This window comes from Bactrocera tryoni, chromosome 1 (genome assembly GCF_016617805.1).
Source record: "Bactrocera tryoni isolate S06 chromosome 1, CSIRO_BtryS06_freeze2, whole genome shotgun sequence".
Taxonomy (NCBI): Eukaryota; Metazoa; Arthropoda; class Insecta; order Diptera; family Tephritidae; genus Bactrocera; species Bactrocera tryoni.
The window spans coordinates 11,847,850-11,868,245 of NC_052499.1; the positions used below are offsets into that span (position 1 = coordinate 11,847,850).

Sequence of the window (20,396 nt, forward strand, 5' to 3'; positions counted from 1 at the left end):
GGCCGAGATGAACATTTTAAGTTACTGTAAACAATACAAATAGCGCTCGTAATTCAAAACACTTCTAATTAATATTATGGGAGATTCCGTTTTAATGGGAATTATTTATTATCATTCGCACGAACATTCCTTGGCATTTATTTTTTGGAGATTATCTCTTTCAAATGTTGGCCGCGGCTACGTCTGAGATGGTCCATCCGTTAAGGCCAATTTTCGGTGACCCATTTGAGCATTTTGACTGGTAACTGGCGAATAAATCGAAGCGGGATTGTCCGCATAGACTTTAGACTTCACTTATCTTCAAAGGAAAAAGTGTAACGGTGTGATATCACTCCATCTCACGACCGTTGTGGCCAATCGACCGGCCCAAAATGTGAAATTATCTGTTCACCGAAATGCTCTCTCAATAAATCTATTGATTGATTCGATTTGTGGGAAGTGGCGACGTCTTCTTGAAACCAAATGTCGTCAAAATCACGAGCTTCAATTTCAGACATCAAATGCCTGTAGTCTGTTACCATGGCACGATAACGGTCGGCATTGACGGTTAAGTTCTCACCGGCATCATTTTTGAAGAAATATAGCCCGATAATTCCACCGACTCACAAACCATACCAAACCGTTGTTACTTTTTTTGGATAAAATGGCAGCTCTTGAGTCTCTTCATGTTGCTCTTCGTTCCAAATGTGGCAATTTAGCTTGTTTACATACCCATTGAATCAGAAATGGTCGTTATCTCTGAAAAAATTCGGTTTGAAAACGTCGAATCTTCTTGTAACTTTTCAAAAGCCAATAAGGCGAAATATAACTTGACAGCTTGACACGATTCACTGTCAAAAAAATCCTTTTGAAAAAAGTAACTCTACTTGGATCACCCCTTTCAAAATAATCACTTTGGAGAGTAAAAATATAAAAAAGAAATTATAAAATGTCAAATCAACGGTTGTAAATTTTGTTTTAGTACTTTGACCTTGAAACGTAAAAATCACAGTCTATAGTTCTTTTAACGAAATATTGCATGCACATCCCCACACACACACATGTGTGAACTCATATATGAGCGGTCATGCACACTTAGTTATTAATCAAGTGTGACCTTCAGCTCTTTCGCCCGCTCGGTGCAAACGGCTATGCCAATTTTCTGCCATTTCCGACCTTTATGAAATGAGTTATTAAGAACCTTTGTGTAGGTGCTCGGCACTTGGTTTGCGTTCAACTATATCTAAGGTATATAAGTATAATGGTACATAGTATGTTTATATGTACATATGTATGCAAATGCAATATACACTAGGACTGAAGTCGAAATCGTGAACTATGCCGAATGTTTTCCAATTTCATAATTAAGTCTTCGTTTAAGGCTGTGTGGTGTACGGAATGTGGTTATCAGGTTTAGATTGTGTTACGAATTTGCTGAATTGATGTGATATGGCATCATCTTAATGGCAATAACCGAGGTATGGGCATTATAAATGTATAAAATGTATTTTAGTATTCATCTGAGATTGAACGAATAAATGTCGTTGGGTTTTTCTGCTTTTTTCCCAACGTAAAAGACACCTATGTATATTGTTCTTCTTTAATTGGGTTTTAATGTCCGGTCTTGATTGGTTCATCTTGAATGGAACAGATAGTTTTCACTGCCCCATTTTCAAACTCATGTCTTATGCCTCCTGAACTTTTTACTTACATACATACAAACATATGTATTTTTCTGCCAACAAAAGCAACGACTTGCAGTGCTTTGAACATCGAAAGAATTTGAAATACTTTAAGGTTTTATAATAGTTTTGAAACATAAAAGCTATTCCGCAAATTGCTTTTAATAACTGTTTCGAGTATTGCAAAAACCTTGGCACAAGTGTATTAGAGCCAATAGGAATTACTTTGAGCGGGACGACATAGATTTTGAAGAATAAATGAAGAATTTTAAAATTACGAATAAAGTCTTACTATTTTTTGCCCATAGTGTATGTTGCTATAATATTATATTAACCAATTTCCATTTTCTTGCATTTTTCAGGCACTTAACGCAACTGTAAATTACAAATACAAACATACTATAGCTAAATAGTACATCCAAAAGCATTTCCTCATCGTTCAAACCATGGGCTCCGGTCATTACATTTGGGCGATATTCTTTTTTGCCAGTTTATGTAGTGCATCGCTGTAAGTACCGTAGTCAATGAATTGATGTATGTAATTATATTGTATCACATGTGTGTGTGTGTGTGCGTTCGTGCCTAGTGTGTGTATAAGCTTTCACTATCATATATTACACATACGAGTATTCATTTGGTATGTGTATGTAAATACAAAATGAAAAAGGAAAAATACAAACTGACTTTTGACAGCGTCAATATTATATTAACAGCTTTTTCATATATTTTTGCACATAACAACAACTACACACACTCATGCACAAACAAAAAAGCAATTATGCTATTGAATTGCTTAATTAATAGCAGAAATGACATTCGATGATTATTATAGATAATTTCGCAATTCAATAACAGACTAAGGCTGAGAGTGCTGCAAAGTGATGGGCTCTTATTTGAAAGTATTTTGCTTTTCTTTTATTTATTTATTTTTATTTTTTTTTTGCTGAAATTAGCACGGTTTTGAAGGTGGATTTCTTTGATTTTTATAAGAGTATACTTTTCATTCAGAGAGTAAAAGAGTAGACAATAAAGATTATTATATATGTATGTACATTATTTCCCAAATTGACAGTTTTTTGTAGACGTTCCCTTAAACTTCAGTTCTGCCTCTCAGAATTGGAGTGACTTGCAGAGTTTGGCCATTGTTCGTCGAGAGAGGACTTTACTCCTCAATCGCCTACTCAGTCCGAAGTAGCACCTGTTGGCAAGAGTTGTTGTACGTTGGACTTCGAGACTGACATTGTTGTTGAGGTTAATATTGGTTCCAAGATAGACGAAATTATCTATGACTTCGACATAATGACTGCCAAGTCGCGAGTGCGAAGACTGTTTGTTTGATGACAGGAGATATTCCGTCTTGCCCTCGTTCACTGCTAGACCCATCTGCTTCGCTTCCTTATCCAGTTTGGAGAAAGCAGAACTAACGGCACGGGTGTTGAAGCCAAGAGCAGATTGAAGAAGTCGCACGAAAGGGAGTCGCCTCGTCTGAAACCTCATTTGGTATTGCTCAAAGCCAGTTTACACAGCCGTATTAGTTTTTCGGGGATACCAAATTCAGTCATAGCGGCATAAGGGCAGCTCCTTTTCGTGCCGTTGAAAGCAGCTTTGAAATCGACGAAGAGGTAACATATTCTACAAAGAAGCTAATGCATGCTCCTTATCGGTTCTTCGCCGGCTGGCAATTCATCGGCCCCTGCCGTTTTATTTTCTTCAAAAGGGTAATTGCTTTTCAAAACACTTCATTGACGGACATTGTAATGTCGGCTCCATCGTCATCTTTTGGGGAATTGTGTTCACCATCTCCTGGTGTTATGTTTTCACTGTCATTCAGCAGGTTGGAGAAGTGTTCTCTCCGTAATTTCACTGTATGTTTATGTATTATCTGCCAGCATTCCTGCGTTCCATTTCTCTTGATAGCCCTTTCTCATTATCCATTAAGGAAAATGTATTATCCGAAAGGAACCACTCACAATATCCAAATTGCCGGAAAAAAGTCTAGATGAGAGTCCAGCATTTTTGTTTTTTAAAGCTTTATATGACATTATAAGTTCAATTATTAAGTCTTTGTAACCTTCTGATTAATGATTTATGAATCTTAGAAAATGGACAACGTTCTTTTTGTACAAATCTTCTTTCAGATCATTCTATCTCTCTATCTAGCAGCTCAATCGTCATTATGTCGAAAGAAAGAAATTTTCATATCAAAAGAAAGAAAATTCGGGATGTTTAATCCATGTAGATTCCAAAATTTCAGACAGTTACAGTTCACGCACTAAATCCATTAAATCACTTTGCGACAATAAGTGCGGTTCGTTTGAAGTTGACAGTTCTTAAATTGGTGCACGATCAACTTCAACGCGCTGACTTAGAACAAGTTTCGGAATATAATCGTAAATTTCTGATCGATTTGGAGACATCCCGTTCGGAAGGATAATGTGTCTGTTGGCCGAAGACAAGTTTTGGTACCGTCCAACAAAATAACAGTTAGTTACATGATCCTTTGGTTTGGTTCAAAACATTGTTATGGCAAATGATAACCTCAGGGTTCTTCTTTAGCTTAACCTAATATACTCACATCTGCCACCACGAAATAACATTTAATATTATCTATATGTGGTAAATGAAATAAATCGAATACTTTTAGTTTGAAGAAGTGCCAAATTACCCATCACACTGCACACTTTCACGCCGTGACTGTGTCACATATGCAAACTCACACATTTAAATGGTCATATTATCACATCTTTTTGTATTATCACATTATACACGCTTTATATAAATACGTATTTGTATAAATAATATTAAATGCAATGTTTTTTTAATTTTTGTCGGAGCATAAATTTTGGAATTATTTGCAAACGCTAGACAAAGCATATCTGCACTTTATATGCCAACAGATATGCTCTGGCTGTGAGCAAAATACTATGATAAGTGCGACTGTATAATGTTGAGAACCGTTACGATGGTTAAACAGTATGCCGGAAGAAACCAAATGGTTAATAAAATAATAATAATTATTATGAGAGATAAAGATTCAAAATTTTTCGCTTCTCCACAAAATTTTGTATATACTAATCTAACTGTTTAATATAATATAAATAGATATTTGTTCACTATTGTACTATTGATTCCCCACCACTTTTTCAAATATTTATATGCAAATTCGTAAACTATGCAAATATTATTGGTATTTTCTGTGTAAAAATTTAAAAATTAAAGCAAATTTCACAAAATAAACAAACAAATTTATTTTATGGATGGCTTGCCAAACGATTAATACAATTATACGTACGTACATATCATAATTTCAGAGCTAATAATGCCAAAATAAATTTCCGAGAAAAGGAGAAAAAAGTCTTAGACCAAATTTTAGGTGCAGGAAAATATGATGCCAGAATACGTCCATCCGGAATTAACGGCACGGGTAAGAAAACACAAAAAATTATAAAATAAAAATACATAAATAAATAAAATAAAAATATGAAAAGCATAATTTAAATAAAAAATATAAAAACAAGATGAAAACAAATAAATGAAAAAAATAATAATAATAATAAACAACATAAAATAAATTAAAAATAAATAAAAAAAAAAAAATATTTATGTATATACGAAATACATATGAGATACAACAACAAAAAAAATGTGGCGCATTTGGTTCGCATTTGTGTTACAGCAGTGAAAGGCGCTTTTTATGAAATTTATTAAATATTAATCTACAACAAAAATAGCAAAATGCGTTAAACCTATTTTCATTAGTAAACATTAATTTCTAAATACATTTATATATATTTTATGCTACAATTCAACAACAATTCGTAATAATGCTACAGAGCTCTTTTCTTTATTTGTGTTTTGTTTTTTTACATTTTACAATATAAATAATAAATATTATGGCGATTTTATTATTTAAAAATTAAAATCAAAAACTAAAATTAGTCTTAAGCTTAGCATTAAACGCCCTGAAAATAATGAAACAGGCAATTCGAAAACGCTTTCAAAAATAATTAAGCATTTTCAAAGAGATTGCATTTAAACGAATTAAAAATTAATTAAAAAAAAGATTTTAATATTAAAATACTAAAAATAAATTAATAAAAAAAACTAAGAATAATAATAATAAAAATTTTAAAAAATTTCAAAGACTTAAAAAAAAGAAAAAAATATTATTTTTTTAATATTAAATTTCTTTTAGTAAAAAAAAACTAAAACAATAATAAAATTTTCAAATAATTCTAAAAAAAAAAACTAAAAATTAAATATTAAAATAATTCAATGTAAAATTTTAATATTAATTTTTAAATAAAAAAACAGAACAAAAAAATTTAAAGTAAAAAAAAAAATATTTTTAAAAATTTCAAAACTTAAAAACGTAAGAAGAAATATTAAATTTCTTTCAGTGAACAAAACCAAAATAATAAGTATTCAAAAAATTCTAAGAAAAGTAAAAGTAAAAATTTAATGTTAAAAAAAATTCAATATAAATTTTTAATATTAATTTTTTTAGTAAACAAAAAACAAATTATTAAAAAGAATTGAAAGTTATAATAAAAAATATTTTTAAAATTTAAAAACTTAAAAAAGTAAAGAAAAAATATTAATTTTTTAAAATATTAATATTTTTTTATTAAAAAAACCAAAACAATAATAAAAAAGTTTTCAAATAGTTCTAAAAAAGTGAAAACAATTTATTAATTTTATATTATTTTTCTTTTTATAAAAAATATATACAATTTTTTAAATGATAAATTTTTTTAATGAAAAAACAACAGTATATTATTATGTCAGTATCACGTCAATAAAAACTATGCTTATTTTTATAGTATGATTATTTAAGTAATGAGTGCTTAAAACATATTTATAATAAAAATAATACTACTAAAAAAAATAATTATAAAAATTTAATTTAAAACTTTTTTTAAATAAAAACAATATTTAATTAATAATTAAGAAAAAAATAAACAAAATTAAAGACAATTTTTTTAATAAACAAAACAACAGTTATTTTCAGTCAGTTGTCGGTCTCACGACAATAAAAAATATGAAAATATACTTATTTCTACATTATGATTATTTAAGTAATCAGTGCTAAAAACTTATTTACCAATATACAATTTTGTAAACAAAAATGCATTTAATTTTCGGTACAAAATTAATTATTTTTATTTTTTATTAGTAATATTTTAAAATTATATTATATTTAACAATTTTTTTAGTTTAGCAATATAAAAATTAAATAGGAAAATTTTTTTGGGAACTATATACTAATTCAAGGATATATAAATATACACTTATAATATTTTATTTAGGTCCACAATGCTTTTTATGGCATAATTACTACGATGGGTTAAAAAAAAATTTTTTTTTTTTTCAAAAATAAAACAATACTTTTTTTCGCTTGGTGCTCAAAAAAACAATTCAATTGCAAAATTCTTAGTTTTGTAGGCAATTCACTGCATTACAAAAACGGTTTATATAACTTTTCGATTAAGTTAAGCGTTTGTGCAATACCCAGCGTCAAATAGCAGAGAGAAAAACAAAAAAAAAAATTTAATTAAATGAGAGACCATTTTATAAATCAGAAAATTTTCTACAAAACAATGAGTATTGCAATTTAAAATATATTTTTTTTTTACATTTTTTCATTGATCTATAAAATTTAGAAGAAAAAAATGAATTAAAATAATCAAACTTCAATCGTTAATGTCTTTTACGCGATAAAAAATACGAAAAAATCGTTCGAGACCGTTTTGATGAGCATTCAATTTACTTCAAAAGTTATGAAACGATAACTTTTTTTTAATTAGTTGTAAGCGAGATATGATTTTTGCTAACTGATTATAAGAAAACTATGAAAAATTGTCAGGAGAAGTGCCATCGCGTTACAATTAAGAGCTCATATGTGAGAGAAATTTTTTCTAAGGTGTCTATTTCTCTGTTTTTTAAGAGTGACAAGCGAAAAAACTATCACATTTTTGACCCACTCTAATAAACATTAGAGTACCAAGCGAAGAAATATAATTTTTTTGACACACTGTAATAAATACGCCATTGACTACACACAAATCTGTATATCATTTTATACTATTTTATTATGACAAGTACAGTGCATTTTAGTGTAAAACTGCATATTTCAAAATTACTTGTTATATTAGTTTTTCTGTCATAAGCATACAGTTTTTCATTTCGAAATTCATATAAGTGTATTTCATATTGACATAAATAAATATTAATTTATATATATGAACAAAATCAACATTTAAATATCTATATATTATATATACGTGTGTGTGTGTGTACCTACTGTATCGAAACAGATGGCCCCGCTATAGTCAGAATCAATCTTTTCGTACGAAGTATAATGACGATTAGTGATATAAAAATGGTAAGTTTAGCAAAAAGTGTGCAAATAGCACACAATATCAAGCAAAAGTCATCTTATCAAATGAAATTATAATAGCATAAAAAATTTCCTAAAAAATACAAACTAATACCATTGACTTGCAAGCCATATAAGAAAAAAAAATTTTAAAAATATAAAAAAAATAAAAACACCCAAAAACTTGCCATGTTCTACTGAAGATTTTACGCAAAAAAAGTGCTGAAAGAAAAAAAAAATTATTCCTTTAATAAACTCCCAAAATATGACTTTAAATGAACCGCATATTTTTACCCTTCACGGAATGCTCACAAAAAAAAAACAACCGTTGCAGTAATTGCATAGCAAACATACTCGTATTTATTCGCATTTACTCAAAAATCCCTTTCGCTCTTATAGTTATTAAATTAAAAACAAAAACAGTAATGCTGCTTTAGACATTAAATTTTAATAATTTTATGAATAAGTTTAAAAATAGCTTGCATTTGTTACAAATATAGTTGGCAGCGGGTGCAGAGAATTTTAGTTAGATCACAAAAAAATTGTTAACCCGAAAATCATCAAAATTTCCATTAAAAAAACCAAACGAAAATAATTCCAGCATCACTTTGTTACTCTCATATATTTCTTAGTAAAGCAAATTATAGCAACCTTATAGTAACCGCCACTCTCACCGATTGGTTGCGAACAAGTTTTTCATTAATTGTCTTGCAATTCCCGCGTTCCTCACTGCTCACTACATATTATTTTAAGCTACTACTTACTTACATAATAAAAACGATTTATATTCAAATAGAGTGTTAAGCTAATTTTCTGCATTTTGAAATACACAAAACATCATTGGCTGCTTGAAAAAACAAAATCCAGCAATATACAAAATTTAAAATGCAAAGTCTTTTACTGAAAAAATAAAAAAAATTAAACAAAAGAAAACAAAAACTAAACAAAAAATTTATAATCAAATGCGTAGAGAAAATTTATTTCTTGGATATTACAGCGATTTATTGTTTGACACTTTTTGGTACTCATAAAAGTAAGCTGAGGTTAGGTTAGGTTAAGATATCCATTCTAATAGGGAGCTCACTTGGCTTAGAACGTTAGTCCGTTGTGATAACTTAAAACTCCTATATACTGGACCATAAAAATCTTACAAATCGATAAAGCGCTTTAAGCCTATCACATATCTGTTGAGATTATCAAAATTAGTTTCGGCTATGTCCACTGGTGGACCGAAGTTAAAAGTATCGAGTTATTTTAGCCACAGCTTTGGAAAGCCTGAATAATGGACGAGAAAGTGCTAGGATTCTGCTACCTCCCTTACTTCCATACAACTTTGACAACTTAAGTTCCACAGTATTTTTTATTTTCCTTTGGCCCATCAGCACTCTTACGATTGCGGCAAGTTGAACATTGCTAAAAGCAAATAGTTTAGTAAATCTTCGATGTTCTTGACCAAAATGGCCTCGCAGTCGCATAGAGACTTTTCATCGAGGTTCATTGAACGCAAGACGTCAACAGTTACAATTTTATGCCATTTCGTTGTGAGCGACACTCCTTGATTAATTTTGAGCGAACAGTAGGCAATACGTCTACTGCCACCTTGTTTGTAGCTACTTCCGCTTGAAAAACACAAACAGTGGTCCGGTAGCCTTAAGCTGAAATTGACGAAGAGCTGCTTACAGAAAAATTTCCCTCCTAGCTTCACCCACCAGTGAAAAAGTTCACTGCCTTTCTTCTCCATATCCCTGGTTGGTGTGTTAGTAGAGAAAAAGAGAGCCGCCTCGAGTGGCTTGCTCATAATAGGTAAGAACGAATTAATTATATTAATCTAAGGCTTGTATTCACGGCTAAACTGACTTCTGGTGTATTGATTTTAACGATCTTTTGAAGCAACTGTAAGACCAAGTATTAAAACGGGCTACTTCACAGGTAGCCTGAAAATAAATCGGAAAGAAGTTGTAATCTGATGCTTTTAATATTTCCTGAAAATGTTATGATTCAGCGGATTGTAAGCGCTTAAAGTATATACTAATTCCGTCATTGTTTTGTCAGTTTCCACAAAAGTTGTGTTCGATTCGCCATTTCTCTGCTCGCTTCTGTTCTAACACACAGCTTCAGAAGGCATGTTAGCGTAGGGTTGCACCACAAGTGCTCTCCGTTTGCTTGAGCATCTGCTATAGTTTGCGCGATTCGCTGGAGAGTAAAGCTTGATGGATCTAAGACAGTTAAAGATCGCTTTGTTATACGGGAGTTCGTAGAAAAATGTAGGGCCAAAGACAAACATACATAATCGAAAGTACAAGACTTTGCATAAAATCATGTTTTCCATGATTAAAACACACATATTTGTTTGAACCCCATCAGTTCAAAAAAAAAGTCACCTTTGCAACTCAACTGTATTTAAAGAATTTAATGGAACGCAGTTTCTTAGAATTACATACGTTATTTATTATATTCATATTTGTGTTTTTTTTTGTAATTGTTATCTATATTTTATATGGCAAATTCTACAATATTAAAACAGAAAAGTACATACTAAAGTTTGTAATGAACAGTTATAAATACTTCTTTAGCTAAATACAATATTTAATCAATACAATAATTATAGTTATTTCAAATATATATATTTACACATACCTACATACTGAACTTTACAATGCAAAAACATAGCCAAAAACAAAAAAAAAATTAAATAAAAATTAAAAGCGAAAATTTATATTGTGATACTATATTCTTAATATGTATGTGCTCCAAAACTGCAAAACGAGTTCCTATACTACATAATATACGCTCTACATATATACAGTTTATAACAGTTACTTATAATTGTACATTGCTATTAGCTTCGTTATGTTAACTTTAGTTTGCTTTCTATTTTGATTTGATATACTCAAATGTGGTTTTTTACATTAAATCGAAGCTACATTTACAATTGTTTTAAGTACTTTTTATTTTATTTTAATTTTTTTATTATTTTTATTTTTATATTTTTTTATTTTTTTCTGTATTTAATTTTATAATTGTTATTTTTTATATATATTTTTTTATTTTTATTTTTAAATTTTTTACATATTTTTTATATTTTCATTCATCTCTATTTTAATTTTTTTATGATTTCAATTTTTTTATATTTATTTTAATTTTGTTTATATCTTTTATAATATGTTTTAAGATTTTTAAATCTTATAGATATTTTTTATATTTATTTTAACTGTTGCTGTATTTCATTTTATAATTGTTATTTTTTATATATTTATAACTTTTTTATTATTTAATTTTGTTACATATTTTTTATATTTTCATTCATCTCTATTTTACTTTTGTATGATTTTCATTTATTTATATATTTTATATATATTTTTATTTTTATTTATTCCTATTTTGACTTTTTATCACTTTATATTTATACATATATTTTTTTATATTGTTTTTATCTCTATCTTTATTTTTTATATTTTATTTTAATATTTTTGGTTTATTTTTTTTTATATATATATTTCTTTCATATATTTTGTTTTTTTATTTCCTTTCATATTTATTTCATATTTTTATATTACACTTTTTATTTTTTTTATATAAATATATTTTTATTTTTATTATTTTATTTTTTATTTTTATATACATATATTTAATTTCTTATATTTGTTTTTTATATTTATGATTTTATAATTCTTTTTATATCTTTTTATGATTTTTATTTCTTTTTATATTTTTTAATATACATTTTTTATTTTTATTTATTTCGATTTTGACTTTTTATCATTTTTATTATATATATATGTATATTTTTCATAATTGTCTTTACCTCTGTTTTTTTTTAATTATCATTTTTAATTTTATGACCCGGATTTTTAGTATATTTTTTTTTTTTATCATCATTCAATTTTATATAAATTTTATTTTATTCAATTTTATTTTTATTTATTTTTATTTGTTTTATTTTTAACTAACTTTTTCATTTTTTACATTCGTTTTATGATTTTATATTTATATAAATAATATTTTAATTCTGATTAATTTATCTTTTATTTATTTATTTTAATTTTTTTATACCTACTTCTTTTTATATTTTGTATGATATTTATTTTTATATATATTTTTATTGTTTTTATTATTTTTAATTTTGTATATTTTTATTTCTTTTTGGTTTTTGTATCCATTAACTCTTTTTATATATTTTTACTTTATTTTTACTAAATATAAGCGTTTCTCCCACAGCTGCTGTACTTTACTTGTGGCAAACTTAACTTAGTTGGGTTGTTAATTCACTACTTTTGTTTCTTTGTAAATAACACTATAATTACTGTGTTGTTTATTGCACAATCGTGTTTTGTGCAGCAAAGTGAAAGAAGTCGTTGAAATCTCGCGAGTTTCATGTTTTATTTAACATACGGTGTGCCCACAACATTTTCCACCACCCAAATTATTAGCTAAACCCACTGTCGGCAAGCACATTTGAAAGTAGTCAAGTCAACTCGAATAAAATTTTATTTTAATTTGTTTTTTGCCATTGTCTTACTTACAGAAAAGTGTAGTTTTCTCAATTCAGTTTTTAATATTAGTTACATTAATTTTAAATTTATTATATTTATTTTCAAAATATTGGTAAATTCGTTCAAAACTCAAATCATGTCATTTACAAGTTGTGCGTGTTTTTCAGCGAAAATATGCAAAATAACACTAGCAGTTTACTAATATTTTAAGGAAATGCAGAACTCAGGTCAAATGACATTAACTGCACTTTATTGCAGCAGTTATGTGCTACTGAAAGCTTTCACTTTACATTGAGTACGAGAACAGCGGTCGAAAGCTTCGCACACTTTGAACGCGTACGACTTTTCAAAAGCTCGCAAAAAGCTTTCGCAACGACGAAAAAGCCAATGCGTTAATTAAAAACCAACAACAGGTATTACTAACTAACCCAAAGTATGTTAGTCAATATAATGAAGACGACGAAATGAGCCAAAACATGCAACTTGTTTCACTGTTATATAATAAAAAATATACATATGTACACATGCAGAAAAAATATCTAAAAACAACAACAAGTAATTTTGTTTATAGATTACTGGTGCATTTCCTTTACATATTAAACGCATATCTATTTTCATGTATAAATATATATATGTATATGTATATGTGTGTGTGTATTATACAGATGGTCCCGCTGTTGTGCGAGTCAACATTTACATAAGAAGTATATCTAAAATCGATGATGTCACTATGGTAAGTGCGTGTTAGGTTTATAAAAATTAAAAAAATTTCCAAAAAAAAATATTTAAAAAATAAAAAATTTGAACACACAAAAATCCATTAAAACACAAATATTCGTACTTTCGTATTCTGTAGTGTGTATTTTGTAAAATTTTAACTCAACCATAATTAGAACAGTTAGCCAAAAGCGCCATTAGACGAGTGCCTACGCATACCCTGCGACGAAGTCTTAACGCGTGATGAATATTTCCTTTAGGCCCGAAATGTTTACGCCTGACAGCAATAGGCCTGTTATTAGTTCAAATTTGTATCTTCTGCTTCAATATTATATAGCCAATGAAACTCTTCGCACCGAGTGCATGCTGTGTACTCCAAGCGGCGCGCGAAAATCTGCAGAGAATGCTCATCTACCATGCTTTTCACATAATCATACTTTTCGATGTGTATATTTACATGCATACATACATATATGTGTATAACGTGTTCTCAGTGAGTTTTCGAAATTTCAGTAAAACCAAATTCCATTCGGAGTAAGTCGCGTTTCCAACTGCCCCTACATATTGTCCTAAGCAACCATGCGTCCTTACATAACGGAAATTGTTTAGTGTACAGTTACATAATACCTATATAGTACATACAATATACCTACATTAAGGACACGGTGCGCAATCTCGCCGTAAGAATGTTTGATACATACATACTAACAGTGGAAAACTAGCAACCAAAACAGAAACTTATATATATATACATATATACTATACTATATTATATGTGTACGAGCAAATGCGATTTATTATTATAATTACTGTTATGATAACTATTATAATAAATGGTATTATAATTTATATGATAATTTAGTGTTATGATTATATCACACTGGGTCTTAACATAAATATTTAAATAATACTACTAAAAATACAATTAATCGTTTTGATATTGATGTCTTTTTTGACGTAAAACAAATACTGTTTTTGTATTATTGATTCATTTGATGAATACATTTAACATTTCCGATTATTCCACACATTATATATTGTTTTGATTAGACCTTAAAAGCCTTCCTTTATGTTTAATCATTTTAGACATGTATTTAATTTAGTCAATTAGGAAATGGACTGCAGACAAAAAGCATAAATAACTCGACCAAATTGTGGGGCTAATACTGCTATGAGCAAAAAATAGTAAGACTTTGCTCATTATTTTAAATTTTTTAATTTATTATCCAAAATCTATGTCGTTCCGCTCAAAGTAATCTCCCTTGGCCCCACTACACTTGTGGCAAGGTTTTTTCCAATCCTCAAAACAGTTGTCAAAGTCCCAGAATAGCCTTCAATGCGCGTAGCGATTCACGTTCAATGTGTTCAATTATGACGTCTAATATTCAAATAGTATTCTTTGTGGACAATTTGGTCGGTAGGAGGGAATTCGGAGCACACAACATCTCGATAATATAATCGAAGATTTCTGCTTTGACGTGGTTTTTTTTTGGCTTCGGCTCGCCTTTGCCACAATACTTGGCCGATTAATCGTCTGCTTCTGAGACATAAGCATATATTGAAGTTTTATCGCCAGTAATAATACGTTTCCTGACATGCTGGCAGTCAGAAAGCATTGTTTCACAGACCTTAATGCAACGATTATTTCACCAAAATATGTAAGTCAAATATTTTTAACGCTTTTCATATAGTCGCCACCAACAAATGACCAAAAAAGCTAAAACTTAAAACCATTGTAGCAAAAGTCTACGTCGTTTAATCAGAACTCACTCTAATTTTCAGGAGAAGTTTGTTAGAAGAACCATTCTATATTTCTTACTACCCTTAGTATAAAAGGATTGCCTTTTATATTTCATGCTTAGAGAACGAAAATCGCATTATGGTTTTTCGAAATATTCTTCATTAAAGTCTATACACTTGTGCATGCGTTTGAAGTAATTTTCGAAGCACTTTTGCCATTCTGATTGAGGTCTCTCCAAAATATGCCTTTTGAACGCATCAACCGCTCCTTCAGGTATCGAAAAACGTTGACCTCTTAGTTTGTTGTATAGCTAAGGAAATAAAAGAAAGTGATTTGGTAAAAAGCCAGCACAATACGATAGTTGTCTCATCAAATCGATATGTTGAGTGCTAACATTGTAAGAGTGGTGGGTGTTCCTGATTTCTTGAATGATATATGACAAGCGGATGTTTCTGTTATTATTAAATAGCTTCTGGAACAACAACTATTTTTGGACAACCTTAACGAAATTTGTCTTGGAGTTAACTATGACCTCGATTGAATTCACCACACCTCGATAAATCCATTTTTTGGCGAAGATGAATATTTTAAATTACTATAAACATCAAAAATGACGCTCGTATGTCAAAACTTTCCTGCAAAGTTGTGTGTTGCCAGATTGAAACACAAGAGCTGCCAAAACTTCAAATACAAAAGGCAACCTACGTAAAATAGTTTAAACCAAAAAACTTTACAAAAGCAGATGTTTGAAATTTTAGTCGCTAACTACTTCAGAAATACTACCATTGCTGAAAGACTTTTTGTAGCTTTGAGAACTGTGAAATACTCTCCACTAAGTAACAAAAGCCATATTTGTGGTCATCTCTAGAATATGTGAACCTATTGAGACAGTGTGGCAAGTTCGGTAAGGTCTTGATTCTTTCGACGAATACTACTTTTTGCACATTTTGATTACAATGTCTTCAATTTAGAAACTGAAAGTTCAAAAAGCTCGTCGCACACCGTACAATTCATTTTAGCTCATTAATTGCTCTTTCAGCTCAACACAAAGTGTGGTGAGCTTGAGGTAAAATTAAAACTCAGCTGTTTGCTCTTTTCCCCTATCACACACTTGATTCTAGTTCGTTTATTGCTCTTCCAATTCAACATAAAGTGTGGTGAATTTGAGGTAAAATTAAAATTCAGCCGTTTGTTACTTTCCTCTAACACAAAATCAATTTCAGTTCGTTAATTGTTCTTTCAGTTCAATACAAAGTGTGGTGAATTTGAGGTGAAATTAAAATTCAAGTCAATATTATTTTCCTCTATCACACACTCGATTCTAGTTCGTTTATTGCACTTTCAATTCAAAATAAAGTGTGGTGAATTTGTGGTGAAATTAAAATTCAGTTGTTTATTATTTTAATTTATCACACGCTCGATTTCGGTTCGTTAATTTCTCTTTGAGTTCAATACAAAGTGTGGTGAATTTGAGGTGAAATTAAAATTCAACTCATTATTATTTTCCTCTATTACACACTCGATTTCGGTTCGTTTATTGTTCTTTCCAATGCCTAAATGCATATTTGGTTAAATGTCTAGCATATAGTTTTACATATTTTGTTTTAATTGTTTTTGTTTACTTCCAAACATTGTAAAATAATGATTTTCTTTATTTTCTTGTAAAGTTTATATTATTCATAAATAATAAAATTTAATTAATATTATTGTAAAATGTCTTTTGGATCTCCTTTACTCTCTCTAACTATTTCCAACTAATAACATCTTTCTCTCTCTCGCTCTGCAACTAAACTTGTAATTAAAATAAATTTCGCAAACGTTTACATTTATATATTTTTTTGATTTTGCACTATTGTGTTAATAAAATACGTAGAAAATTTACGCTCAAAATGGTAATTAAAACAGCGGTATGATTACTAGAAAAAAAGCGTAAAAATTAAAAAAAAAAAATCAGTAAAGTCTACGATTGCGTAACTACATACATACATATTTACATGTGTGCAATGGGATAATTGTTGAAATGTCAGTGTTTAGTTATAAATTGTTTATGTTTAAAATAATTTTTTTCAGTGATTTTCATTTACTTTCCATCCCAAATTATATATTTTTTTTGAAAAATATGACAATAAACGCTATAAAATTATTTGAATATTAATTTCAAAATTTTTGTATGCTTTAGACGTCGTTAAACCGTTTTTGTTTGAAAAAGTCGTATAATTCGAAAATAGTTGATACTAATTACACATACATAAATATATAACCATTGATACTAGACACTAACACTTGCCGTTAGTTTTTATTTTACAATTATTTGTGTAGCAATAAGAGTGCCCATGTTTAAGGTCATTATTTTAGTTTTGTATAGTTTCTATTTTATTGATATTTTTCGTTAATTTCATGATTTTCACTTTAAAATATAATGAATTTTCGTATGAAATTAGCTCAGAACTGCTGCGCAAATCCAAATGTGACGTAAAGCAAGCGAAGAAATTACAAAAAAAATTTTATAAAAACGACAATCAATAAACCGTTATTTGATAAAAACGTTTCTGCCAAAAACCGTTATAATATTAATTAATTTTTTTTTTTTGTTTTTTAAATGTTTAATTTCAACGCACCACAAGTTTTTTCAATGCATATATATTTGTTTTAACTGCAATATGATTACTTCTAATGAGATCCATACAGACATTTTTCAAAATATACCTACTAACAACATGCCCGCAATCAAATAAGAATTTTCAATTATTTCATTCACTTTCATTTCGTACACAATTCCATCAAAATTATATTAAGTTTAAAAAGTGAAAAGAGTATATTTATATATAAACGAAATTAGTATGAATATTTATGGTATGTACTGTACATACATACATATAAGTTAGTCATAAGTGAGTTAGTACCATCAATATATTTCAGCGAAATTAAGAAAGTATTTTTTTTTAAATCGCACGAAGTGTCATTATTTAATGTTAAAATCGCTCAAAGCTCTAATTGAGTTATAACATAGACTTAAGCATAAAAAAATATATATTTATACATTACCAAACTTAATAAAATTAAATTTGTTTTGAAAAAACGCACAATCAAAGGAAAATTCTACTGAAATTTGTATTTTAAATCGAAAATGGGGCAGTCTGAAACAATTGCGCCTATACATATGCTTCAGCGAATTAGTCTTCGTTACTTGTTTTAATCATTGAAATTAGTTATTTCGCATTAATATAGTTTATGTAACGCATATAGTCGGAAATATTTAAGCCTTATTTACATTTTTCGTTTGAAACTTAACTTATGTGCTACATATGGTTACAAAAAGGGTTAATACAAATTTAGTGATAATTCTTCGGCGTTTCTGTTTGGGTTTTTTATAATTTTGTTTTATTTATGTATATTTTTCATAATTCTAATTCTTATATAATATTTTAGTTTTTACACTTCGATTTTTAGACTTTGATTTTTACACTTTAAAATTTTTATTATTTCAACGCTTAAATTTCTACTATTTATGTCTTATCTTATTAATTTTAATTTTTTTTTTTTTGAACCACTAAGCATCTTTTTTTTACTCGTACATCAATCAAAGAACCTGTACTAAATAGTCAAAATCGAATGTGAAATTCTAGAAAATGCGCCTACTCTTGTCTATGTCAACATGTTCCTACGGTCAATCTCAAAAATCGACGATTACAAAATGGTGAGTTTTCCAGCCTTTAAACAGTGAGCAAATTAATAACAACAGTTTATAGAAACAGCAAAATTTACAATGACTAGGCCATTAATGTATACAATATGTATATTACACAACAAATATTGAAATATCATTGAGTGGTTTTTCAAAGAGCTGGTAGTAATAAATTTTGGACCATTAGACCGTTGGTGTAGCGTAAGATTTAATGCTAGAGGGTGTGCCAAAATTAACATAAGATTGTAGTTTGCCGCCATTTCAATTAATATTCACAGTTGAAAAAGTTCCGACCATATTTTGTATGCGATTTTCGAGCTGTGGACGTCAAGCTTTCATTATTTGCGAAATATTATCAAATAATGCAGACATGCTGTTCTATAGTGTAACGTTCCATATTTATTAAGCTGATTTGTGTTTTTTATGATTGTGGCAAATTTAAATCTTGCGTTAATTTTGGGACACCCTATATTATTTACAACTGAGTAAAACGCAATAAATCGTTCGCGGTTCCCTAATTTTTTTTTAAGAAAAAACACAGACACCTAATATTCAATGGGGAATGCTTACTATCATTCGAAATAACATTCTTTGGCATTTATTTTTTGAAGATTATCTCATTCAAATGTTAGCCGCGGCTACGTCTCTGGCGGTCCATTCGCTGAGTTCAATTTTCGTTGATTCGTACGAGCATTTCGATTGGTAACTGCCGAATGACACGCGTGATGTTTTGCTCCAAGGCCTGAATCGTAGCCGAAATGTCCGCATAGACTTTAGACTTTACATCTCCTTACAGGAAAAAATCTAACGGTGCCAATCAACCGGCCCAAAAGGGAAATTATCTGCTTACTGAATTGTTCACTCTATAGATCCATTGGTTAAGCGATGTGTGGGAAGTGGCGACAACCTGTTTTTTGAAGAAATGTGGACCGATGATTCCACCGACCCACAAACCACACCAAACCGTTGTTTTTTCTGGATGGAATGACAGCTCTTGAATCTCTTCAGGTTGCTCTTTGTTCCAAATGCGGCAATTGTGCCTGTTTACATACATACCCATTGAGCCAGAAATGGGCCTCATCGCTGAACAAAATTTTTGGCTCGAAAACGTGGGAACTTCTTGGAGCTTTTCAAGAGTCCAAAGAGCGAAGCGATGTCGCTTGGGAAGCTCGAACGGCTTCAGTTCTGCACAAGCTGTATTTTGTACGCTTTCAATTTAATATTTCGACGTAAAATGCGCCAAGTCGTTCCATTCGTCAATCAGAGTTGTTGCGAACGGCGCCGAATCGACTCTCCGCGGTCTTCATGTACACTCTCAGCTATGGCTGCTATATTTTCTTCACTGCGTGCTGGACGTGGTCTATTGATTCAATTATGAATGTGGCTTGACGCGATTCACACATAATCTGTCAGGCAAAAGACTATTGGAAAAAGTACCTCCACTTGCATCTCGCGTTATGTTATACCTTTTGCCTGATTACGTTACTTTAATATGAAGCAAAATATTTTGTTCGTAGTTTGTGGTAAACGAACTTTCCTAAAAAGGTTTACACGATTTAAAGGTGTTGATTCTGGCTTGGAAGACGAGGAAAGCAATCAAAAAACACGAGGAGGGCGATCAAAAAAGTTTGAAGTTGAAGAAGTGGAAGCATTAATCAGTGAAGATTGTTATCAAACACAAGAGCAGTTCGCATATGTATTATTTGAAATCAGTCTGATT

The 20,396-nt window shown here is 29.5% G+C and overlaps 1 protein-coding gene across 29 annotated transcripts in view; it reads left to right on the forward strand.

Annotated features, from left to right (window-relative positions):
* LOC120782428 (glutamate-gated chloride channel) overlaps positions 1-20,396 on the forward strand; it is an 80,559-nt gene that overhangs the window by 26,445 nt on the left and 33,718 nt on the right. For 18 of the 29 annotated variants that reach the window (XM_040114681.1, XM_040114686.1, XM_040114680.1 and 15 more), the window contains 3 exons: positions 2,024-2,169; positions 4,973-5,085; positions 18,618-18,688. In XM_040114681.1, coding sequence (XP_039970615.1) covers positions 2,108-2,169; positions 4,973-5,085; positions 18,618-18,688 — 246 coding nt within the window. In that variant the 5' untranslated portion in view covers positions 2,024-2,107. Of the gene's footprint in view, positions 1-2,023; positions 2,170-4,972; positions 5,086-7,978; positions 8,047-13,198; positions 13,267-18,617; positions 18,689-20,396 lie in introns of all 29 variants that reach the window. The other 11 variants (XM_040114689.1, XM_040114693.1, XM_040114700.1 and 8 more) reach the window with 2 other exon arrangements.